The 24980-nt window shown below is 37.8% G+C and overlaps 1 protein-coding gene across 10 annotated transcripts in view; it reads right to left on the reverse strand.

The window, feature by feature from the left end:
- The window catches only part of UTRN (utrophin), a 576638-nt gene that overhangs the window by 118923 nt on the left and 432735 nt on the right, over positions 1-24980 (reverse strand). For all 10 annotated transcript variants that reach the window (XM_050787306.1, XM_050787309.1, XM_050787310.1 and 7 more), the window contains one exon: positions 10592-10721. In XM_050787306.1, coding sequence (XP_050643263.1) covers positions 10592-10721 — 130 coding nt within the window. The remainder of the gene's footprint in view (positions 1-10591; positions 10722-24980) is intronic.

Raw genomic sequence — 24980 nt, forward strand, 5'->3', positions numbered from 1 at the left:
CAAAGAAGTCTGGAGCTTTCTATCCATGCTCTGCCATTCTAATAAGTTAAATATGGCTTATGTTTATGTACTGCCAAAATAAGTGATGAGCTTAATTGAAGAGGAGAGTTGATGCCTTTGCTAGGATTATACTTCTTAAAAAATGACAAAACCTCCAATTCTTGGAAGATTCCAGCTTTCTACTAAGAACAACAACAATCACAAAAAATAAGTATATTATACCACACTAAAAGAGCCTTGTATCCTCCTGTCCTTTATGTTTAAATCAGAAAGTAATGTCCCAGATGCTGATTATAATAAAATACACATGTGTAAACTATTGCCATCTTTTTATGAGGCAAATGTGATTTATGAATGGCTGTAACACTGATTAGAGAACATAACAGATGGTAAACAATTAATTGAAAATGCTATGTCCACCAAACAAACCTTTATCATATAATTCTTCATGAAAACTGTTGTTTATTTAAATGAGATTTTATTGCTACCTTTATCATATAATTCTTCATGAGGACTGTTGTTTATTTAAATGAGATTTTATTACTACGGTAGGAGTTAGCATGAAAAACATTTTCCAAATTTTTACCCAATCGATGGGCTTACTCAGCTGGCTCGTTATGTTTTAGAAAAGTTGAAGACTAGACGCATTATATTCATACAGATATTATAGAACTTTAATTTGTGAAAAATCACATTACTCCTCTGTAGTTAAGAACACTGGAAAAGAAAGTAACATTATATTTTTCTGTGCTTTTTCATGCATTACAACTTTATGAATCTAAATTGGACTTGAGAAGCTAACGAAATTATTGTCGTCGTCTATAGGCCTGAAAGCAATTACTTACACTTCAAGTTTTTATATGAAAATTAAAAAGACAAAGTCTAATATTGCCTAGACACCTTCTCCCTCGGTGTTAGGAAATCAGTGAACTGTTTATGATTCCATTATGCAGTGTGGTATTTCAGTGAAGAAAGAGAAACAGTAAAGAAAAAAGCAAAGAGTTATAAACATGTTCAATTACTGTGTGAATTATTTTAAAATCGAAGAATATAGAAAATAAAATGTTGTTTCTACTGAATATCTACAAATATTAACTATTATTGAAGTAGTTTAAGATAGTACACTACGGCAGTTTTAAGAGCATCAAGTTTTGTGACATAAGCCTTAGTTCATATTTTGGCTCTGTCACATAGAAGACAGTATGCCTCTAAGCCTCTCAGACTCTCAGTTTCCTCATCTGTAGAATGGGTGGTAAGTATTCACCCTCAAGAAGTTATTATGAGAATGCAATTAAACAAGGCAGGTAAGTTTCCTGGCACAGTGTGTGGCACATGGTCAGCACCTGTGAAATGCTGGCTTGTTGGGAATGTCTGCATTTACCACCATTTTTCACTTTCCCCTTCTTTTATGGGATTGGATACTTCCTCCATTTAGCATGATATTATGAAGAGGGTCTGCCAATCCTAGCAGACCCTGAGTCCCATGTTACTCAAGCCAAGTCAACCAGAGCCCTCTCCTGGAATATTCTGGATCTAAAGAAGGGTGAGCCCTTCCTGGTATGAGGTTGTGAGCTATACGGTTATAGGAAAGCTAAGAAAATCAAAACCTGTACAGAGAAGCAGAAAGGAAGACATGGAGAAAAGCCTTCTGGGTGGTATTCCAGTCCCTGTGGTCAGCTACGTCTCTGCCGTGGTTCGGTTATGGAGGCAGATGCCTTCCCCTTCATGCCTACACTTAGGGAAACTGTGTGCCTGTCATTTACAATGAGTGAGGCTCCAATTAATAAAGTTGTTATAAGGAAAACAAAAGCCCCGGGAGAAAACACCCATTAGTTTTACTAGCCCAATTACTTGTATTAACTAATGTGAAATTTGTACTCATTTTATTACATACAAGAAAATAATGTTATAACCTTAAGTTATATGGAGAATATAAAAGTAACTTCTACTAAACTATATAAATTTCAAATCTTCACTCATTTAATAACTATGAAATTGTATTTGCCTAAGTTTGCTAATACTGGCATAAAGTGGACTGACATAATAGACTGAATATGTCACTTATCAATTCTTTGTTAGATCACAAAATATGTGAGATTTTACAGAGAAGAAAAATACTCTTAATACTTGGTTTTCTAAAATATCAGGAAATATTTAAAAATTAAACAGTATACCCTGAGTTAAATATTAAATACTACTAAATATACATAGCCATCTGTCAAAGGACCAAAGAGGAAAACTTTAACCCGTATGTACTTTTTATCTGAAAAATTATTATTAACTATTCATCACATATACATTCATACACAACTATATAAAGTTGTATATGCATATGCATATACACACATACACAACTATACCCACTATACTCAACTATACATGCACAAGTATACTAAATTAAGTAATAACTGGGTTTTTCTATGATTAGTAATAAAATATTTAAATTAAGCAAAACTGATTGCTCCAGACTGAAACGGAAATGTCAGCTTAAATAAAATAGTAGTTGTAGTGACAGTAATGTTTTAACTGTAATAATTTTAAAGACGATTCCTGAGGAAACTGATGAACAAAATAATGCAATCTCTTTTTTAATCTAAAAATATCAAAAGCAGAGGACAGGTATTTTCTCCATACATATGTATACAATGAATTGCGTAATTTTCTAAACACATTTAGAGGTGAAATAGCCTATAAAATTGTTAGAAGTTTTATTTAGTGATTGATAGCTTTAAATCATAAAATACGTTTGGTCGTGGGTGCCTGTGCATATGCATGCCTGCCTGCCTGCATCTGTATGTGGTACAGAGAGAGGAAGACCGACAGAAGGCACCAACTCCCCTGTGCATATCTGACTTTTAAACTGAACTGAAGGTAATGAACAGAAGAGAAGACACAAGTATTCCCTGATTCCCTCTGGAGGTCTGGGGGTAGGGGTGGGTGAAGGCTGTTGTCTTGCACAGCTTCATTGTGCAGCAGTGTAGTTCACACAGGAATTCTGATCTGGGACTGAGAACAGCCAGGGGAGGTTGGCAGCACAAGGGAGAGACCAGAAAACATGGATGCAAGGTTAAGAGGCTCTAGACATTGAGATCAAGGAGAAGTTAGGAAGTTAGGGGCTAGATGGCTGTCAGTGAACACAGACAGAGGAGATAGAATTGAAGGGATGAGTCAAAAGCCAGCCAAAATCCAGAGGTTAAGGAAGTCATTGTCATAGATGCTTAGGGATCTATTCTTGAATCTACCTTTCATTAGCTGGATGACTTTGGTCAGCACCATAATACCTTCTTGACCTTTGTGTTTTTATTTATTTTTTTAAATCATACTGTATGATCAGCTCAATTCATTGGGATAGACAGGAGAATGAATATAAAAGTGGCTTGAAAAGTACAAAGAACAATGCAAAGGATGAGAGACTGTTGTACTGTGATACTTTCTAACACATGCAAACTAGGGATTAAAATCAAATGAAAAACAGTTCAATTGCATTAAAAGGAAAAAGTATACATTGACATGATACAAATTAAATGAAATTAAGTATTTCCATATTGCTCAAACAAAAGTCAGGGACTACTGACAAAGTTGTGAACTTGGCAAAATTTCTACATGGATTCAGATAATTTTAGTTCGGCTAAAAATCATATTTACTTAGTAGCCATTTGTAAGCAGAAATTTGAGTAGTTGAGTTTTCCAAAGAGCTACATTTTGCCCATTTAGCCCTATTTTTCTATGGTTACCATTTTGGAAGAAAATTTACTAAAATATAATATAAGTTCCTATGCCTTCTCTTAACTGATTTATATTCTGTCTTCAGAAATACGCACACCATAATCCACAGCTTCAGTTTTCTTTTACTGTTGAAAGTTCCAAAGACTACCTGGTTTTGTTTCATTTTAGGATTCTTGCATATCTTTTTATCATTTCTTTCTCCTTATTGCTGTCAGACTGCTAGAGTCATTTCTCACCATTAATCTTTGTCCCTGTCCTGTCACTTCATTTTGCTACTTACCTATCACTCACCGGACATCAAGTTCATACCAGTGTCTACAGTAGAAGTTAATACCTCTAAGAAGTACTTCAGTGGCTTCTTTCCCATGATCTAAGAAAAGGATCTGCACTATGTTTTCCACACAATCTCTATCCTGGCTGCTCAGATCATTTTTTTATACTCTTTCAGATTCTGCATCAATGAGGGTAGTCACTAAAAAAAGAGGAAAGGGCTGAGCTTCAGACACAGACATTGGAAAACACAGTGAGAGAGACAACAGGGTGCCAGGGAATCATGGCAGAGAGCTCGGGAAGGGAAAGCGTCCAGGAAGACACAAAGCCCCAGCAGAGCCGGCAGGATGACTAGCAGCTGCGCGGGCCAATGAGGCAAGCATTGGAAATCAGGTCAGAGGACCTACAGGCAGAAGACCGGGATGGGCAATGGGGCAAAGGCAAGGAAGACCACTACCTGCAGAACGTCGTGAGGAGCCTGGCTTCCAATGAACCTCAAGAGTGGAGTGAAGAGAGGCACGAGGTGGGGCTGGATGGAAAAGCTGAGGCCAAAATGCTGTGCAGTCTTCTGTGCCAGGTGGAGGAGCTCAGACCCCATGGCATGCACTACGGACAGTTTTTGTCCCCAGGAAACCTCATGACAGGTTTGTGCTTTAGGTTTATCATTTTAGGATTTATGTTAGTGGAGAAATGCCAATTAAGAATATATTGAAATAGGCCTGGCATAAGATTGGCATGGAGGAAACTAATGTGGAAAGGTCAATTAATAGTGATTTTTAAATACCTTAAAAATACATACAACACTATAAGATAATTAATAATAGAAAAAAATTTTAAAGGAGTTGGAAGGAAAAAAGGCGTTGGAGATAAAAATCATGGAGGAAAGTGTTTTCTAGAATAGTTACTTAAAAGAAAAGAGGTGACTCCATCTTGGTATGTCTTTATAGCATGGTACACATCACATACTCACAAAATGCTTATTGAATAGAACCAAAAAAAATCACTTGATTTCTTCCAGATCTAATCTCTCCAACATTGAGTACTTCGGCATCAAACAGGATAACTAATGTTCAAATGCTTGCTGCTTCTAATAGCAGATGTGCATAAGTCATAGTAAACAACGAAACTATAAAAGCTATTATGGATAGTTTTCTTTGACTTATTTTTAACAACAGGTAAAATCAGCCAGTGTTATAGAAAATAATGTCAGGAAAGGAGGCAGTATGAACATTGCTAATAATAAACAAATAAACAAAAAAACTAACATAAAGTTAAATTGACATGACTTTTTTTTCTTGCCCCCCAAATGTAGTATTAAAAACATGAGGCTTAAAACATCCTGAATGTCGCAGTAAAATAAGAACTCAAAAGCCAGTATCTTTTTTTTTTTTTTTTTTTTCTGTGTATCTTTCTAGACATTTTATTAGGGATTTGAAACATGAATGCCCAAATGTACAGACTTCCTCACCAACACTATGATCCATAACTAGAATGTTCATGAAACTTTTTAAAAATTATACAATATCGTTTTAACCCTTAAATGACTGACCACTGAGGAGAGTCGAGAATAATGTGGAGTTTTAGTGATGTAACAGTTTGTACTGCTTTAAAGTAGCTTTTTATAAACTTTGCAAAGTACTCGAGAAGCAAGGAGACAAGAAAAGCCGACTGAAGGTAGATTTTAAATTGGATAAGATGAGACAAGTGAACTTCTTATTTTTTTCCCCAAGCTTAAAAAAACAAAACTGTAGTAGCACCTTCTTTCTTGTTGTATGAAGTTACAGTGTTCTGCCTGACTTTCCAGGTCCTCTGTAGTCTGAACTGTTCAGCACATACAAGCATCTCATCCCCATCTGCCGTACAGGCAACCAGGCCAGGCTGTCTACTAACTCCCCAAAATACAGCTGCATTTTCCTTATGGCTGAGCTGTTCTGCTAAGGATCCTGTCCCCCAGTATGGCCACCCATCTTTCTCGAACTTAATCACTTCCTACCTGTCCATACGCCTAAGACTAGCTCAGAAATCAACCTCTCCACTCTGACCCTCAGAGTCCTTCTCTCCTGGAATGCCCACATCACTTAGAATCCTCAGGACACAACTGAGTGCATGAGTATGGACACTTTTACATGGCTTGCCTTCTCACCCTCTGTGCTAGTTTTGATCTCCCACTAAATTGAAACCTCAGGAACATGTCTTATACTTCTTTATCTATCTTGGACAGTACTCAGCTTATGTATGTATTCATTCAAACACTATGTAATAAGCACCTACCATGTTCCAGATAATATTCTAAATATTACAAAACACAGCAGTGGAAAGAAAAAATAACCCTCTGTCTTCATGGAGCTTACACCTGCAGGAAGTGGAATGAAAGGGACCATAATAAGAGACCAGGTCAGAAACGTAACATGGCATCCCCTGGCATAGAGTCTGTGAGCCATTATAAGAATCTGACTTCTCTGAGTCACATGATATGACTTATATATTCAAATGTTCCTTATGGCTGTTGTGTTGGAAATCTCTAATAAGGGAGCAAAGTCAGAGCAGGGAGATGAGTTGAAGGAACCTGCAATCATCCAAGGGGTAGTAGGGGCTTAGACCAGGAGAACATAGTAGATGTGGTGATAAAGGATCATATTCTAGGTACATTTTGAATGTAGTGATGACAAGACTTGCTGATAAAATGGATTTGGGTGACAAAAGGACAAAGGAGCCAATAGTGACCAATGGATTTTAGCCTGAGCAACCCAGAAGATGGAGGGGCATGAGGTAAGATGCAAAGACTGCAGGAAGAATGGACTCAGGGTGGCAGGAGGGGGCAGGCGTTTCTTGATAGATATAGGAAAGGAATTTCGTAAATGTTGAGCGTTTATTCTAGAAAAGTTGGGGTTTATTTCCATTTTGTCTTAAAAACCAATAATCCAATTACTCTACTGCTGATAATATCAGTTTCTCCCATCTACAGTTATTCTTTATAGACTCAAGATTGTGAGGAAAAGTAAGTACTGATGAGTTCAACTCTTTCAAAGAATTCTCTACAGTTTGGGCTTGTTTCCTTTTTGTAAATTTTTTGTGGGTACACAATAAGTATACATATATTTATGGGGTACGTGAGATATCTGGGCTCATTTTCCTTGTTGTTAAATATGGTGATGGTGGAGGGAAGAGTGGGGTAGAAAGGAATCATTGTTAAACATGTAGCTCATAAAAACATTCTTGTAACAGGTTGTATATAAAGTCAGAATAATAAATAAATGAATTTCTTTATACCTCTTACTTACTCAGGCAGTCATGTACCCTTCATGAAACTTTTATTGAGTACCTGATATACACAGGCATTGCATAGGTTGTAAAATGATCAAAACTGGATTCCTGAATTTAGGGTAAGTAAGAAAATGTTAACATCTGAAAATCAATACAAATAAAAGCTGCATATGTTAGATATCCAACAGGACTGGGCTGAGACCTGAGCAATTCATTTTTCCTTGATGGACCTCAGTTTTCTCATCTATTAAGTGAGTAGCCTTGGACTAGTTCATCTCTAAGGCTCTTAACCATTCTAATATTGTATATGAAGGACATAAGCAAGCCTTAAAATGTTCTTTTGAAAAAACTTCAAAAGATGAAAGAAGAGAAGGTAGCACATCCATGACAAGACAGTTCCAAAATCATTCAAGGAAGTAGATAGTATAGATTGGTTATGGAACTATAAAAATGGTAGTAAAAAATTTGTTGAAAAATCAGGAGGGCTTCAATTACAAAGTTTTTTTTTTTTTTTTTTTTTTTTTTTGAGACAGAGTTTGGCTGTGTCACCAGGCTGGGGTGTTATCTCGGCTCACTGCAATCTCTGCCTCCCAGGTTCAAGCGATTCCCCTGCCTCAGCCTCCTGAGTAGCTGGGACTACAGGCATGAACCACCAAGCTTGGCTAATTTTTTGTATTTTAGTAGAGACAGGGTTTCACCATGTTGGCCAGGCTGGTCTCCATCCCCTGACCTTGTGATCCACCAGCCTCGGCCTCCCAAAGTGCTGTGATTAAAGGTATGAGCCATCGTGCCCAGTCTACAAAGATTTTTAAAATAAATATGCTAGGCTGGGCATGGTGGCTCATGGCTGTAATCTCAGCCCTTTTGGAGACCAAAATGGGAAGATGGCTTGAGCCCAGAAGTTCATGACCAATGTAGACAATACAATGAGATTCCATCTCTACGAAAACTTTTTAAAAACATAGCCTATAATCTTAGCTACTCAGTAAGCTGAAGTGGTAGAATCACTTGATCCTGGGACACTGACGTGCAGTTGGCCATGATTTCACCACTACACTCCAGCCTGGACAACAGAGCAAAACCTGTCTCAAAATAATACATAAAATTAAATAAAATGAAAATAAAATAAAATAAAATAAAATAAAATAAAATATGTCATGCTGGAGGCCAAGATTTTTTTTTCAGTATGTAATGGAAAGTCAAGAAAGATGTATAATCAGGGGAGAAACATGAATATGATTATATGATAAGATTTACTGATCAGTAGTAGACTAAGTGGACAAGGGAGAATATATGGGCAAATACTATGTGCTGCACACAGATGATAGAACAATGCAAGGGGACCGATGCTACCAAAAGTAGCAACAGATTCTGCCTAAAACTATTCCAAGTCTACACACAGAAGCCTGAGAATGTGGAATTATGGAATTAATGGCAGTATGTGTGTGCACATGAGTATATTGTGTGTATATGTACGTGTGTGTGTATACATTATATATATATATATATATATACACACACACACAGTACTCAGAAGGAATAATTCTTCAAAGACAGAAATAGCAAATGTAAGGCTGAGTGCAGTGGCTTACGTCTGTAATCCCAGCACTTTGGGAGGCTGAGGCAGGCAGATCACTTGAGGCCAGGAGTTCGAGACCAGCCTTGCCAACATGGAGAAACTCATCTCTACTAAAAATACGAAAACTAGCTGGGCGTGGTGGCAGATGCCTGTAGTCCCAGCTACGTGGGGCACTGAGGTATGAGAATCGCTTAAACCTAGGAGGCAGAGGTTGCAGTGAGCCGAGATCGCGCCACTACACTCCAGCCTAGGTGACAGAGTGAGACTCTATCTCAAAAAAAAAAAAAGAAAAAGAAAAGAAATAATAATTATGAGTGATTTGTAGACCACCGGATTTGGTGAAAAGTGGAAGACTCAACAATGACTTAGCTTTCTAGGAGGCTAACTGGAAAGATGGTGATACCACCAGCAGAAAATAAAAAGAAATGCCAGACAAGTTAAGTGTGCTCTGTGTGTGTGTGCGTGTGTGTGTACATACACACACATATATAGAATTAGTTTCAGAGAGTCAAAAAGATTATGGTCTTGATGGGAAATTTATTCAGACTGAAGAAGGCTCCTTGCGTACGATTCAGTAGGAAAATGGCTACCTGTCCATATGTCCGATCCAGTTCCACTTATAGTCAAAGAAAGCATTTTCCAACTATGCTTCCCTTACAAGTAATAAATGTTTATGATTTACACAGTAAGAGGCAATCTTTCAGGTTTGCTGTTACTATGCGAAGTGAATGATGAAAAATGATTTTGAATGGCATGTTTATTTTAAAAAATGTATCAGAATGATTTTATTGTCAGCAGTGAAAAACCACAATACAGATATACAATGGACCCAGAATTCATTACACATTTTCTCTTAAGTTTATTATATGATGTATTGCTATTTGTTAGTAGGGTAGTTACTGTTTCAATTTTAAGCTAAAGTACATAAATGTTACAGGTTATTTTTATTTTATTTTTATTTTTATTTTTATTTTTTTTGGAGACGGAGTCTTGCTCTGTTGCCCAGGCTGGAGTGCAGTGGCAGGTTATTTTTAAATTAAACAAATGCTGTTGTCTGCTTGTAAAAGAAAAGTATTTAGGTGTCTCATTTTTAAAAGTAACCTTACATATAGATATTTAAATATTTTATATAGTTACTATTATATTTTAATAAATTTCTTCTACTTGCAATTATTATTACATAACATGTTTAAATATAAGAAATTTTTTTTTGCTAGTAAAGTTGCTAGTAAGGTAGTTATCATTTAGATTTTAAGTCAAAGTAAATAAACACTACACTGTGTTATTTTAAAATTAAAGAAATGTCTGCTTGTAAAAGAAAGGACTTTGGTGTGTCATTATCAAGAGTAATCTTACTTATAGACCTTGAAATATTTTATATATTTACTTTTATATTTTAATAACTTCCTACTACTACTTGCAATTATTTATCATGTAACTGGTTTATAAGAAATATAAATTTTTATTTCTTACAGAAATATTTTTATAGTTACAGTACACTTTTTAGATCAATCCATTTTTTCTGCAGTTAATTTCCTTTAAAATTGATATTGAGGTATACAAAAATTTTATTTTCTTAATTTAAGAATCTAGATATCTGTTAATTAATGACATATTTGAATAAAGTAACACTTAGAAGAAAAGATTTAAATATTAGATACTAAAATGCTATAAGGAAATTTCCTACTTGATTTTGGGTCTTTTGTTCTCCTAGCATGTGTTTTTATGATGTAGCGGAGAAATCAGTCTCACCTGTTTTTGATTGTAGGTTTCTTCTTGGTTCTTCAGGGGCCTCAATCGGCTGATCAGCCAAGAAAACTCGGGCCTGGTCGACAGCATTCAGGACGGAATATTCTTTCTCCTTTAACTCCCGTCTCAGGGCCTTTCGAAAGAGAAGCAAAAGTTGAGTTTGTAACCTCACGTGTTCACCAAATTAAGGGACATCGTCAACTATACCACTTCTGACCACACTTAGCAAGAAAATGACTAATAGCAAGCATTGCAGCTAAGTTAGAAGCCAAAATGTAAATTTTATAGATATGAAGAAAAATACAAAGGAAAAAAGATAATTTCTGTAAAACTTAACTGTACAAAAAAAGAAACAGCTTTAAAATTTTTACCTAAGGGAAATTGTTACAGTGTATTTGAACTTGCACAAAATGTACTTTTAGGCTTTTCACAAATGTCAGATTGATAAAATATAATAGCCTTTGCTAAGATACTTTTTTCTTGTAAGACTGACTGACAAAAAAATTACATCCAATGATACAGAGAAAGGTAATTTCACAAGTAGCAATAAGAGCCTCTGAAGGGTTTTACATTATTTAGAATCCATTAAGAAAAAAAACAAATGAGATAGAAACAAAGTACATACATGAAATCAAAACTAAACCAATGAGAGCACATACAAAACAATCTGCAATTATCTTAAAATATGTTCCATCTCTCATGCTGAGGCAATTACTATTTTTCTTTTGTGAGGTTTTTCATGCAAATCTATGATTCTCAGAATAGATTCTCTTTAGCACCTTTGTTCTTTTAAGTGTAGCTAAACTTTCACCCCTGCACCTATAAAAACAGCAAAACTCCTTCAGCGACTGCTGCAAGATAAGAGTAAATGAAGATTTTCTCAGGTGCAATTTTAATGCTGTTGCCAAATGGAATTTGTTAATATTGTTATCCTCTTAAAATTAAACACATAACCACCTACTGGCTCTAATATTTTGCTTTCAGTGTAGTTTCCTGGCAACCTATTATGAAAAGTCAGACTTTTATTTTCTAAAATACTGAACTTTCATTATATTTTAGAATGAATAAAATATTTCCTTTGGAAGACAACTAAATTTTTAGTAGTATTTGACATCACTATGTTGAGATGTTACAGTATTTGCAGGCTAGATCCTTTTCTTCCGTTGTCAATAAAAAGTAAGAATGAAAAAATCTAGAAATACCAGAATAATCATCTTATGTAAAATATGGATCTAAGCAACACACACACACACACAAACCAATGGTAATGAAGTTGACAGAAACTAATGGGCTACATTTTCTATATCCAGAAAATCTCATGATAGCCTTTAGGAAATCGAAAGATTCAAGGAGGATTTAGCAGTAAATCAAGAGTAGAGTGCTTGATTGAGTAAGGTCATGAAGCATGCACATGCCGCCTGTCACCCTCCTCAAGAACTACTCTAGAAACCACTATTACTGATAATTTTCCTATGCGCGTATAGAGGAGATAAGTCATAACATGGTAAGCGTACTGGAAAGTGCGTTTGGACTAACCAAAGTGTAGCTTAACCATCACAGGTGGGGAGGGATGAGAAGAGCTGACAAGAACTAGTGAGAGATAGAGTGACATAAATACTATTTTTTGTGTGTAAGTATTGTCAATATAATTTGACTTTTAAACTACGCAATTATTACTTCGATAAAAAATTTAAAATAAAGGAGAAAAGTGAACCAAAAAATCCACAATTAAAATATAGTGATGTAACACAGGATATAGGATAAAATAAAACTTTCTCTAAAATGCAAAGGTACATTTATATATCTTTCCTAGATTCCGTAAAACCGAACACTGACAGCAAGGTAAATCAACTAAATTCGCAGAGCAATTATCACTGATGAGCATTAAATGACTATGTTGGTTGGTGGGGGGTTGGGGGGGGGGGGGCGGGGGCGGGCGGGGATAGCAAACCTTCCACCATCTCCTGTTTAACAAACGCAGTTTGTGAAGAAGTTGCAGGATGTGACATTCAGGAAATTTAAAAAAAAAAAAAAAAAAAAAAAAAAAAAAAAAGATTATATACATCTGGCACTTAAAACTTTAATATATGGAAATAAAAAGAGACACAAGAGAAATGGAAAAAAATATTTTTAATCCAAAAAAATACACATTTACAAGTCTTGAGCCAGTTCTTTAAACTTAGATTATTATGTTATTAGAGCACGAAGCTCTAGAGGAATAAAAATATTCCTAGCATTTACTTCCAAAATCACCTAAAAATATATAATAATGACATGAAAAATCATGCTACTTAAAAATTGTGAAAAATAGTAGGTAATATAGCAAAATTATTTTTTTAAATTTTAGTGGTCAAGATATCTCCCAAACCCAAATCTAATCAGTAAATATGGGAGCAGTAAACATTCCTTTTTTTTTTTTTTTTTTGAAATGGAGTCTCACTCTGTCACCCAGGCTGGAGTGCAGTGGTGCAATCTCTGCTCATTTGCAACCTCAGGTTCAAGTGATTCTCCTGCTTCAGCCTCCCAAGTAGCTGGGATTACAGGTGCCCACCCCTGCGCCCAGCTAATTTTTGTATTTTTAATAGAGATGGGGTTTTACACCATGTTGGCCATGGTTGGCCAGGTTGGTCTCAAACTTCCAACCTCAGGTGATCCACCTGCCTTGGCCTCCCAAGTGCTGGGATTACAGGTGTAAGCCACCACACCCACCTAGGAGTAGGTTTTGTTTTTTTTTGTTTGTTTGAGGCAGAGTCTTGCTCTGTCGCCCAGGCTGGAGCGCAGTGGTGCAATCTCGGCTCACTGCAATCTCTGCCTCCACCTTCCGGGTTCATGCCATTCTCCTGCCTCAGCCTCCCGAGTAGCTGGGACTACAGGCGCACACCACCATGCCTGGATAATTTTTTGTATTTTTAGTAGAGATTGCATTTCACCATGTTCGCCAGGATGGTCTCGATCTCCTGACCTCATGATCTGCCTGCCTCGGCCTCCCAAGTGCTGGGATTACAGGCAAGAGCCACTGAGCCCGGCCCAGGAGTAGTAAAGATTCTTTAAACGCTGTGCAAGTGCTATGCTAGATTTCTTCCTGGGGAAGGGGAAGTCTCAGAAATGTACGGATTTAATGCAAGCCACTGAAGAGAAGGTGAAGACCTTAGAACACCTCTTCACTCTGTTTTATCAAATAGGAGGAAGAATTCACACAATGGCAATTAGAATTTAGCACAAAAGATCAACCAGAAAACAGCAATAGGCAATTATGTGGAAAGAAATTAAAAAATGAGAGAAGACAGGACATAAAGGTAAATGACTCAGAGAAGGAAGAGCAGAGGCAGAACTGGCCCTCAGGAAATATAAAACTACTATGGGCATATATTTCACAGGCAAATCCAGATCTTGTGTTGGAGAAAGAAGACAATATGATCCATGCAACTTAGGTGTACGGTAATTTCTGACTAGGAATTCTAGACTATTAATAGTCCACAAAATGTGCATTGTGTAGGAGTGTGGGGAGGGAAGACGGCAATGGAGAGATTTGTCTTTGAGCTTCATTTTAGATTTCAAAAATTGAAATGGAAATATGTATATATTGGTCTATATATAGAAAGGATACTTTGGAAAACCAACCTATCAACTTCCTTTATGGATGGAATTTTATTAGTTTAACATGGAGACTCTGACAATAGAGTAATCTCTTTGGCTGGCTGTTTGCTCTGCCTGGAAAGCTCTTTTCCGAGATTTAGCCACATCACAGATTCCCTCACCCTTTTTAAGGCTGTCTAGAAGGTGAGGCCCATCCACCTGCCTTATTGAATGTAGCATTCCACCTTTCCCATCCCCTACATTTTCCATTCTCATTATTCTGCTTAACTATCTTTGTATTTCCTAGACCTGTCACCTTCTACTATGCAAGGTAGGTGACATTTCTATATTTCTTGTTCAGTTTCTCTCTTAGGTAAAATATAATCTCCACTAGACTAGAGACTTTTTCCATTTTTGTTCAGCATGGTAAACAACGCACCCAGATTAATGCCATGTCTGGGACCTAGTACAGCCTTGGGGGATCTGTAATGCTTCCTGGGGGAGGTGGTGCCTAAATTGAGTCTTGCAGAGAGAGGAAGGTACTCCCAGCAAAGGAAACTAAACACTAGCAGAGAATGCAGGAGTGTCACAGTATGTGCCCTCAGGGAACTACAAACATTTCAGTACTCAGAGAGTGGCAGCAGCTCAAGCTGAAGGTGTGGGCGGAGGTCAAGCCACAGAGACCACTGCAATGCACTGAGACTTATGCACTGAGACTCACTCATCCCAATCATGGGCTATGGAAAGCCACTGACAAGTTGGGGGGTACTGTCAGATTTTTATTTTTGTTTTTTATATCATTGTCAGGTCTCCTGGATTCATTAAAAGCAAGTCTGAGTCAGATTCTATTTTCCTTCCTAACCACACTAAACTCATGTGCTTCAGGAAAAAAAAAAGAAAAAAGAAAGAAATCCTCTCTGTGCAGGGTGCTGGCTGGAGAATGTCTTGTGAACTCCTTTGATATACCAATGTAGGGAAGTACAGGAGGCAAGCCTGGGCAGGTGGGAACCATGTCAAGTAAGTACAAATACGGGGTTCTGGCCCTCATGCTAATGCACCACCCAAATATCCTACCAAGCAGCATACATGTAATAATTTTCATTCATATCCTATTTTGTAAATTTAATTTTGTTATTCAATTTGTCCTACTTCAATTATATTTAATTGTATGTCAGACATAGATTTAACTTTCAACAGCTTTACACATATAATCATTTCACCCTTTACCTCTCTCAATTAGACATAAAAGAAAACCTGCATTTCCCAACCACCTGGTGAACACTAATGATAAGATCATTAGACTCCAGCGAGGTGTTTCGTACACAGAGCTACAAAGTGGCATTCAGCTTTAAGTTCCAATATCACGTGACTGATATATGGGCCACCTTAATTACATATAACATAATCTAATTAGAATTTTTCTGTTTTAATGAGTTTATATTTTCATTCAAAACAGTTCTGCTTCAGATAATAACAACTTTTGGTGAGGATGTGAAGAAACAGGAACCTTGATGCTTGTTGGTGGAATGGTAAAATTGCAGCCAGTATTAGTCCATTCTGATGCTGTTAATAAAAACATACCTGAGACTGGGTAATTTATAAAGGAAGGAGGTTTAACGGACTCATAGTTCCACATGGCTGGGGAGTCCTCACAATCATGGCAGAAGATGAAGGAAGAGCAAAGGGACGTCTTACATGGCGGGAGGCAAGAGAGCATGTGCTGGGGAACTCTCCTTTACAAAACCATCAGATCTCCTGAGACTTATTCCCTATCACAAAAACAGCATGGGAAAAACCTGCCCCCATGATTTAATTACCTCCCACTGGGTCCCTCCCATGACACGCGGGGATTATTACTATTCAAGGTGAGATTTGGGTGGGGACACAGAGCCAACCCATATCACAACCACTCTGGAAATCAGTTTGGCATGTCCTCAAAATGTTAAACACAGAATTGTCAACATGACCCAGAAATTCTACACGTAGGTATATACTGAAGAAAAAGTAAAACACATGTCCACATAAACACTCTTACATGAATGTTTATAGTAGCCTTATTCATAACAGCCAAAAGATGGAGACAACCCAAATATCCATCAACTGTTGAATGAATAAACAAAATGTGATATATCCATAACACAATGAATGACATCTTATTCATTAATAAAAATGAATGAAATACTGATATATGCTCTAACATGGAAGAATTTTAAAAACATGCTCAGTGAAAGAAGCTAAACATGAAAGGGCATAGTGTAAGATTCCATTACCATGCAATGCCCCAAACAGGCAAGTCTATAGAGGCAGAAAGTAGACTGCCGGTTGCTTAAGACTAGAGAACTTGGAGAGTGAGGGGAGGGATAGGAATGACTACTTATTGGTATGGATGTTCTTTTTGGAATATAAACAAGCTATGGGCCAGGTGCAGTGGCTCACGCCTGCAATCCCAGCACTTTGGGAGGCTGAGGTAGGAGATCACATGGTCAGGAGTTCAAGACCAGCCTGGCCAATATGGTGAAACCCCATCTCTACCAAAACTATAAAATTAGCCGGGTGTGGTTGCGGGAGCCTGTAGTCCCAGCTACTCGGGAGGCTGAGGCAGGAGAATTGCTTGAACCCAAGGGACGGAGGTTGCAGTGAGCTGAGATTGTGCTACTACACTGCAGCCTGGGCCACAGAACGAGACTCCGTCTCAAAAAAAAAAAAAAAAAGTTATGAATCTAGATAGCAATGATGGTGCACAATTCTCTGAAAATACTAAAAGCTCCTGAATTGCACACTTTAAATGGGTAAATATTATGATATTGAAATACTATCTCAATAACGTTATTGTTAAAATAAAACAATAATTCTGTTTTTTACCCAAAACAATTCTCTAGGTAATGTGCTTCTTTTTTCTTTTTTTTTCCTTTTTTTTTGAGATGGAGTCTCACTCTGTCACACAAGCTGGAATGCAGTGGCATGATCTTGGCTCACTGCAACCTCTGCCTCCCAGGCTCAAGCAATTCTGTGGCCTCAGCCTCCCAAGTAGCTTGGATTACATGTGTGTGCCACCATGCCTGGCCAATTTTTTTTGTATTTCAGTAGAGACAGGGTTTCACCATGTTGCCCAGGGTGGTTTTGAACTCCTGAGCTCAGGCAATCCACCCAACTTGGCCTCCCAAAGTGCTGGGATTACAGACGTGAGCCACTGCACCTGGCCTAATTTGTTTCTTTTCTAGTCTTTATCCCCAGTGCATCTGCAAACTAAGAGCTCATTCTGTATGTTCAGTACAGGCAATAATAAGGTGGCTGCTCCCACCTCAGAGCACTTCCTATTCCTCTAACACAGCTTATACTGTGTTAATATGCATATATTTTGACCATGCATCTGTTCCCTCCATTAAATTGTGAGTTCTTCCATGGTAACATTCAGGTCTTAATCATTTAAAATCCTCTATTGTACCCACCTAGACATATATAGAAAACACTCAATAAATGCTTGAGCATAATAAATTAAGGAATAAATGCTTTCAGAATTAAATACTATGAATTTAATATTACAAAATATGTCAGAGCAAGATATAACAAAGTCACCCAATCTGTTCATCTTAAATTGAAATAATTAATGGATTCCAGTTAGGTCTGTATTTTTTAACTATCTATTTTGCAAATTACTGGTAATAATTTTTTGATGTAAAACTAAGTCTGTGCTATTAATAAGTATTTCAGTCTGCTTTTGGTTTTTATTTTAGTAATAGCAAAAATCCTTTTCTATTTTTAGATAAATAAGGAACTGATCTCACTGTCATGGATGGTATGGATTCACTCTGTCTTCCTCATTTTGTCACATCCTCACCCATGAGGTAACTCCTTAGGGCATGGTTTCAAAATTACTGTCAGTCATTAGAATTGAAGAGTGTTTCCATTATCATGATTGTATATCAAACCTATATAAAGCTTATAGCTTAAAACAATGACAATTATTTTTCATGATTCTGTGGGTTGGCAATTTGACCTATTCTTTGGCTGGTACCACCTGGGATTACTGGTGAGGCTACAGTCATCCTATAGCTTGGATGGGTGGGGCGGGACAAAACAGCCCCACTCACATGTCTGGAAATCATCACTGTCTATTGTCGGGAGTACCTCAGTTTCCCTCTCTGTGGTCTCTAATTGCTCTCCAATATGGTACCTGCTATTCACACTCGGTTATTTAGTATCTGAAATACGACTAGTACAACTGAGGAACTGAATTTTAAATTTTATATCTAATTGTGATTTAAATACAAATGGTTACATGTGCCTAAGTGTTCTTATGTGAGACAGCAAAGCTTTAGAGTTTGCACATCACTGTGTCACATTCTATTGTTTGAAGCATGTCATGAAGCCAGAGCAGATTCAAGAGAATGGGAAAATGCACATCATCTTTTGGTCACAAGAGCAAACATTTCCCTCTGCATAGGAGTGTGCACACAGGGAGTCATGATTCATTATTATAAAAATGTACCACACAGGATAAGCAGGAGAGAGATGGCTGGGCTGAAGATGAGGGTTGGTAATATTTTGTGTAAGTGGTCAGGGAAGGCATCCAAAAGATAGTGATATTTTTTAAAAGACTGGGAGGAAGTGAGGGAGCAAGCCATGATCTGGCAAAAGAGTAATCTAGGCAGAGAAAGTGGAAAGTCAAAGGCTCTGAGGCAAGTGCATGCCTTGCTTAGAGACTGGTGCTGTCACAGCTGAGTGAGTGAAGAATGAGGGTGACTGCTTCTGTAAAAATATTTTCTATCAAGGAAATTAGGGAAAGAGTCCCTGTGGTTGATGGGAGAGGCACCTAGCAACCACATACTTCTCTGTGCAGCAGACATTTGGCTACTTGCTGACTCGAGGCTTGGCCATTGAGCTAAAAGTGCTCTTACATGACAACCTGTCACAAAGCTTATGCATTTTGCATTCCACAGGTTGAGCATCCCTAATCTGAAAATCCCAAATCTGAAATGCTCCAAAATCTGAAACTTGAGTGCTGAAATGATTCCACACCTGATACTCTTGCTTTCTGATGGTTCAAATGTATACAAATATTAGTGCATGAAATCATTTAAGTATTGTATCAAATTACCTTCAGGCTAGGTGTACAAGGTATATCTGAAACAAATGAATTTCATGTTTACCCTGGGGTCTCATTCACAAGATATCTCATTATGGATACACAAATATTCCAAAATTCCAAAAACTCTGAATTTTGAAACACTTCTGATCCCAAGCATTTTACACAAAGGATGCTCAGTCCGTAGTAGGTATGTGAAAAGACCTTCAATTCCCCTCTCAGACAAACGGTATAAAGTGAAGTTTTGGTCTCCAAGCAGTAGACCAGCATCAGTTAGAACAAGTGGGAAGATACAAAATAATCTCAAAAAGGAAAACCGAGGCTGGCTGTGGTGGCTCATATCTGTAATCCCAGCACTTTGGGAGGCCAAGGCAGGAGCATTGTTTGAGGCCAGAAATTTGATACCAGCCTGAGCAACATAGCTAGACCTCATCTCAGTAACAACAACAAAAATTAGCTGAGACTTCAATAGTCTCAACTACTCAGCAGGCTGAGGCAGGATTGCTTGGCTCCAGGAGTTTGAGGCTACAGTGGGCTATGATGGCGCCACTGCATTCCAGCCTAGGCAACGGAGCAAGACCCTGTCTGAAAACAACAACAACAAAGGGAATACTGAAATAGTATTTTAGAAGCTGCATGCTCTGAGGTGTTTAGTAGAAGAAGATATCATGCCAAATACCTCAAGAGTCAAAAATAACAACTGGAGAGCACAATGATTATCTTGAGTCCAAAAAAAAAAATTCACATTTTCTCCCATCCTTAGGCAGCATTAAATTATATAATAGATTTTCCAACAAATATTTCCACCAAAAAAAAATTTTTAAGTACAAATATATACAATATATAAAAAACATGCTAGGCATAAGAGAAGGCAACAATCAGCTATAAACCCATTCTTTAAGAAACTTATAGTCTAAAGGAGAAGAGAGAATACTAGCCCAGAACGTGGTTAAGTGCCACAAATCTTTGAAAGAGGTACGCATGGGGTACCAAGGAGCCTCATTATGAATAAGTACACAGAGGAGGGAGGGAGTTCAACTTCTCAAATACACACGAACTATGTGTTGAAAAAAACAATTGTAACTAGCTTAAAGGTAATAAGGTGGAAAGCAACTCAAGAAAACAAATAGAATAAATACATTTAAGGTAATGTAGTCTCTCATGGCTTTTCCAATTGTGTACCTTCCAAATACTTACTTAAACTAAATGAAGCTCTTGAAATGGCAGATTAATGAAGACCTGATTGTAAATATCAGAATGTAGCTACTAAAAATCACAGTTTCCATTCTCAACAGAATTTCTAAGAGCCCGAATTCACTTTATTGAAGACACCTTTCCTCCTGTCCCACTCTCTGACTCCTTCGAACTCAGCGTGCTCTTTGGATGCTACAGGTGTGCCTCTGAGTGCCAGGCAGCCGAGTATTGCTGCTTATTCAACTTTAAATATCTATAGAGAGATTCCCAATTATCCTCCTTTAATGGACTGGGAACATTTCTCCCCACTTGCTATAACTTAGTGGGAAGGACAAGCGATTAAAAGATAAGAAGGTATAAAGAAGTGACTGGCATGGCTTAGGGTAGAAATACTCAGAAGTCAATCAGCTGCTCTTCATTTTCTTCATAAGCGTGCCATCAGTTCACCATAATGGCTGGGTTGCTGACATCACTGACTGAGACCGAATCCTGCAAATCTTTTAATAAGAAAATAGGGTCTAAGAGAATTGGAGGGAAGAGGGGAATCCCTGCTAACCCCTTCTGTCCTAAACTAGCAGTTGGTCATATGGACTGAGCTAAGAACAGACAAAATGCAAACATGTGGGTGTGAAGTAAATTCTGGGGTCAACCCCCTTCTTTAAATAGCAACTCTTTCCTATGCTTTCTTCAATCTAAAGCCATTATCCAAATCGTCCGTATATCAAACATCAAACTTTGCTAGCACACACTTTTCTTAAAATTTTCTAAATTACAAAATTAAAATGATAGATAAATCAGATCCTGTCTTCTGTTTAAAATCCTCCCATGGCTTCCTGTTGCACTTAGAATAAATTCTAAACTTCCTCCCAAGGTCTGGACCCTCCCCACTCTCTGATGTCATCTCCTAATACACCCTCATCTCTAGCTTCAAAGTCCTTATTTCTGTTCATAGAACATGCCAAGTTATTTCTTCCTCATGGTCTTTGCAATTCAGAAGGCTTTTGCTTCAAATTTTCTTTCTTTCTTTTTTTTTTTTTTTTTGAAATGGAGTTTTGTTCTTGTTGCCCAGGCTTGAGTGCAACAGCGCCATCTTGGCTCACCGCAACCTTCGCCTCCTGGGTTCAAGCGATTCTCCCGCCTCAGCCTCCCGAGTAGCTGGGATTACAGGCAGGTACCACCATGCCCAGGTAATTTTTTGCATTTTCAGTAGAGACGGAGTTTCTCCATGGTCAGGCTGGTCTCGAACTCCCGACCTCAGGTGATCCACCTGCCTCAGCCTCCGAAAGTGCTGTGATCACAGGCATGAGCCACTGCACCCGGCCTTGTTTCAAATTTTCAATAGCTGTGCTCCTTCTCATTAGATTTCAGCACTCAGTATATCCTTTGGATTAATGAATAAAAAAAGAATAAACTGGCATAAAAGAAAATGTGGAACCTCAGGAGGCCACTGTTAGAAGAGGATCAAGGAAGGAAAACTCCTGCAAAACGGGAGCATTTCATACAAAGTAGATCTGTGGAAGAAAGCAGCATGGAGCAACTCCGCAGCAGGAGAGCGAAGGAGAGCGAAGCAGTCTTCCCCTTCCAGCCCCCATAGAAGAGATTATTGTCTCAAGACAACATCTGTGTTGTTTTGCTTTCTTAACAATCTCATTGACCCTCACTGGTGAAAGTCAAAGAAATCCACAGGAGTCACCCCTTTTGACCCTTTAGGGATCCGGCTCCAATGCCACCTGCACCAGCAGCATGAACCACAGCCTTCCCTCCCAGTGATCCAGCATTCACCACACTCCCTCACCTTTTTGCTAACCTGACTCTGGTGCCAGACAGCCCTCATGAAAGGGTGAAATTTGTGCCAGAGCAGGTATAGTGGAAAGGCAATAAATTTTTGTATGAATGAATGAGGAGATGTTAAAAATGCCGTTCTGCAGTAAAGTAAAACCAGATAAAGATTTGCAGCCAAAGCCTTAGGTACAGTCCAGTCCACACGACACAGGCACATTCTTACCCATCCTGTGCCCACGAGCCCTTACTTGGGTTTGTCTCTTAAATTCTCTGCATGTTAATCATATCTCTCATTTTACTAACTTCACTGGTGAGACAGTGAATGAAAAGATATTTTGAAACTATTCAGTGCTGTAGAATAAAAAATTACTTTTTTTAAGAGACAGGGTCTCACTCTGTTGCCCAGGCTGGTACGTCATCAAAGCTCACTGCAGCCTTGAACTCCCAGGCTCAAGCGATCCTTCTGCCTCAGCCTCTTAAGTAGCTAAACTACTTGCATGCCACAATACCAGGCTTTTTGTTTGTTTGTTTGTTTTGTAGGGACAGGGTCTTGCTATGTCAACCAGGCCAGTCTTGAACTCCTGGCCTCAAGTAATGCTCCTGACTCTTCCTCCTAAAGCACTGGGATTACAGTGCTTTAGGAGGAAGAGTCACACCCAGCCCATTACTATTAAAATGATGCTAATCTAAAATTCTACCATGTTTCTCAGCTCTTCTCTCAGACTGAATTTCTTTCCAAAGCCTCTGTTCACTCTTACTTGTAGAGGAAGGTTCTAGCCATTTTACTTAGAGCTTTAGTTGACCAACGCCAGAACAAAGCCCTCCATTTGCAGGAACATCTGAAAGTAGATGACTTAACTCTTCTAAGGGCTAAATTATTTAATTATGAAAAAAATGGGCTGGCTGTGGTGGTTCAGGCTGGGCGCAGTTGCTCATGCCTATAATCCCAGCACTTTGGGAGGCTGAGGCAGGCGAATCACGAGGTCAGGAGTTCGAGACCAGCCTGGCCAACATGGTGAAACCCCTGTCTCTACTAAAAATACAAAAATTAGCTGGGTGTGGTGGCAGGCACCTGCAATCCCAGCTACTCGGAAGGCTGAGGCAGGAGAGTCGTTTGAACCCGGGAGGCAGAGTTTGCAGTGAGCCGAGATCGAGCCATTGTACTCCAGCCTGGGCAACAGAGCGAGACTCTGAAAAAAGGAGAGGAGAGGAAAGGAGAGGAGAAGGGAGGGGAGGGGAGGGGAAAGGAGGGGAGAAGAGAAGGGAATTATGTGATTCTCCAAGATGAAGCCAAAATGTTTCATAAGCAGAAAACTGTGTTGCAAGACTCTTATATTAGTTTAGATTCTTAGAGAGCAAAGAAATAAATGTAGTGGTTTTTTTGTGAATCAATTTGTTACAGAATAAAAGGGCAAAGCAGTGCTCTAAGGAGGTATAAATGGTCAGCTAGATGACATCACACACACTAATTTGGGATAAACATAAATTTTTTCAACTAATGTGTTTAACAAACCATGGACAGCTTTTCTCCTATCCTTCTAGGCATGACTAACCTAAACATCGAACCAGTTCTCTTCTTCCTCTTTGTGGAGAGAACCTTGACTCAGGTGTCTGATATTCCAAAATTGTTTTCTAAATTTCTACACATTTATGAGGTACTAGTATTTTAATGCTAACAATACAAGGATCACTAAAAATAGAACAAAAATGAGAAATCACAGACCAGGGTACAGTAAAGCTTCACTTTCACACATTGCTGGAGGCAAAAAATTGGTTTGATTATTTGAGAAAGTAGGCTGGTAATATATCAAGAGTCATTATTATGTTCATATTGTGTGAAACAGGAATTTCGCCTTTGGGAATATATCCTAAGAAAATGATCCAAAAAAGCTACAAACACAAAAGTGTTCATTTTAATATTATTTATGATTTTTAAAAAATTGAAAGAAACTTAAATCTCCAACACCTGGAATATATTTAGGTTCTATGATATGGCCACACTAGAGATCATTATGCAACCTTGAAAAATTATTGTGATAATGACTACATAGCAATGTGAAGAAATAGGCATGACATGTATCCAAGTGAAAAAGACAACATAAAAACTCTGCACCCAGCTGAAACTATGCAAAAGGTAAATATGCAAAAAGAAAAGGGTTGTTATGGTGATGAAATTATGGCCATGTTTTTATTCCTTATTTTATAAACTCTGCAATATGTTATTATTTTCATAATTAAAATTATACTTTTAAAAAAGGAATGCCCACTAGAATTGAGCTCATTTAGCATTGAATAAATTACTACTTTCAAAGAACAGTATTATTAAGAATTACAAATGTGTTTTAGAAGCCTATTTTTTATATTTGTAACAATCATAAAACTTTCCCTTTATATTTTGTTTCAGTGACCTCAGGCTAGATTTATTTATAACATATAATGCATGACCACATAGTCACTGAATGAGAGACTCCATATGTTTAAGCTACTCCCTGTGTTTGTTAAAAATCTCAACTCATCTAGCTTTCAAAGGTATTAAATTTCTACAACAGAGAGAAGCACAAACATGCAAGAATCTGGCAATATTCAGCACATACAGCTAAAAAAAATAAGATATATTTTTAAAACTATCTAAACAATTAAAGGTATGCCAATTCATTTTCCCTTACATAAAAATCTTTCCCATTCTTGAGTTGAACGATTCAGGCAGTATTAAGATAGAGAAAAGATAACCTCTGAACTGACTACAATATCGAG

The sequence above is a fragment of the Macaca thibetana genome, chromosome 4, assembly GCF_024542745.1.
Source record: "Macaca thibetana thibetana isolate TM-01 chromosome 4, ASM2454274v1, whole genome shotgun sequence".
NCBI classification, from domain to species: Eukaryota; Metazoa; Chordata; class Mammalia; order Primates; family Cercopithecidae; genus Macaca; species Macaca thibetana.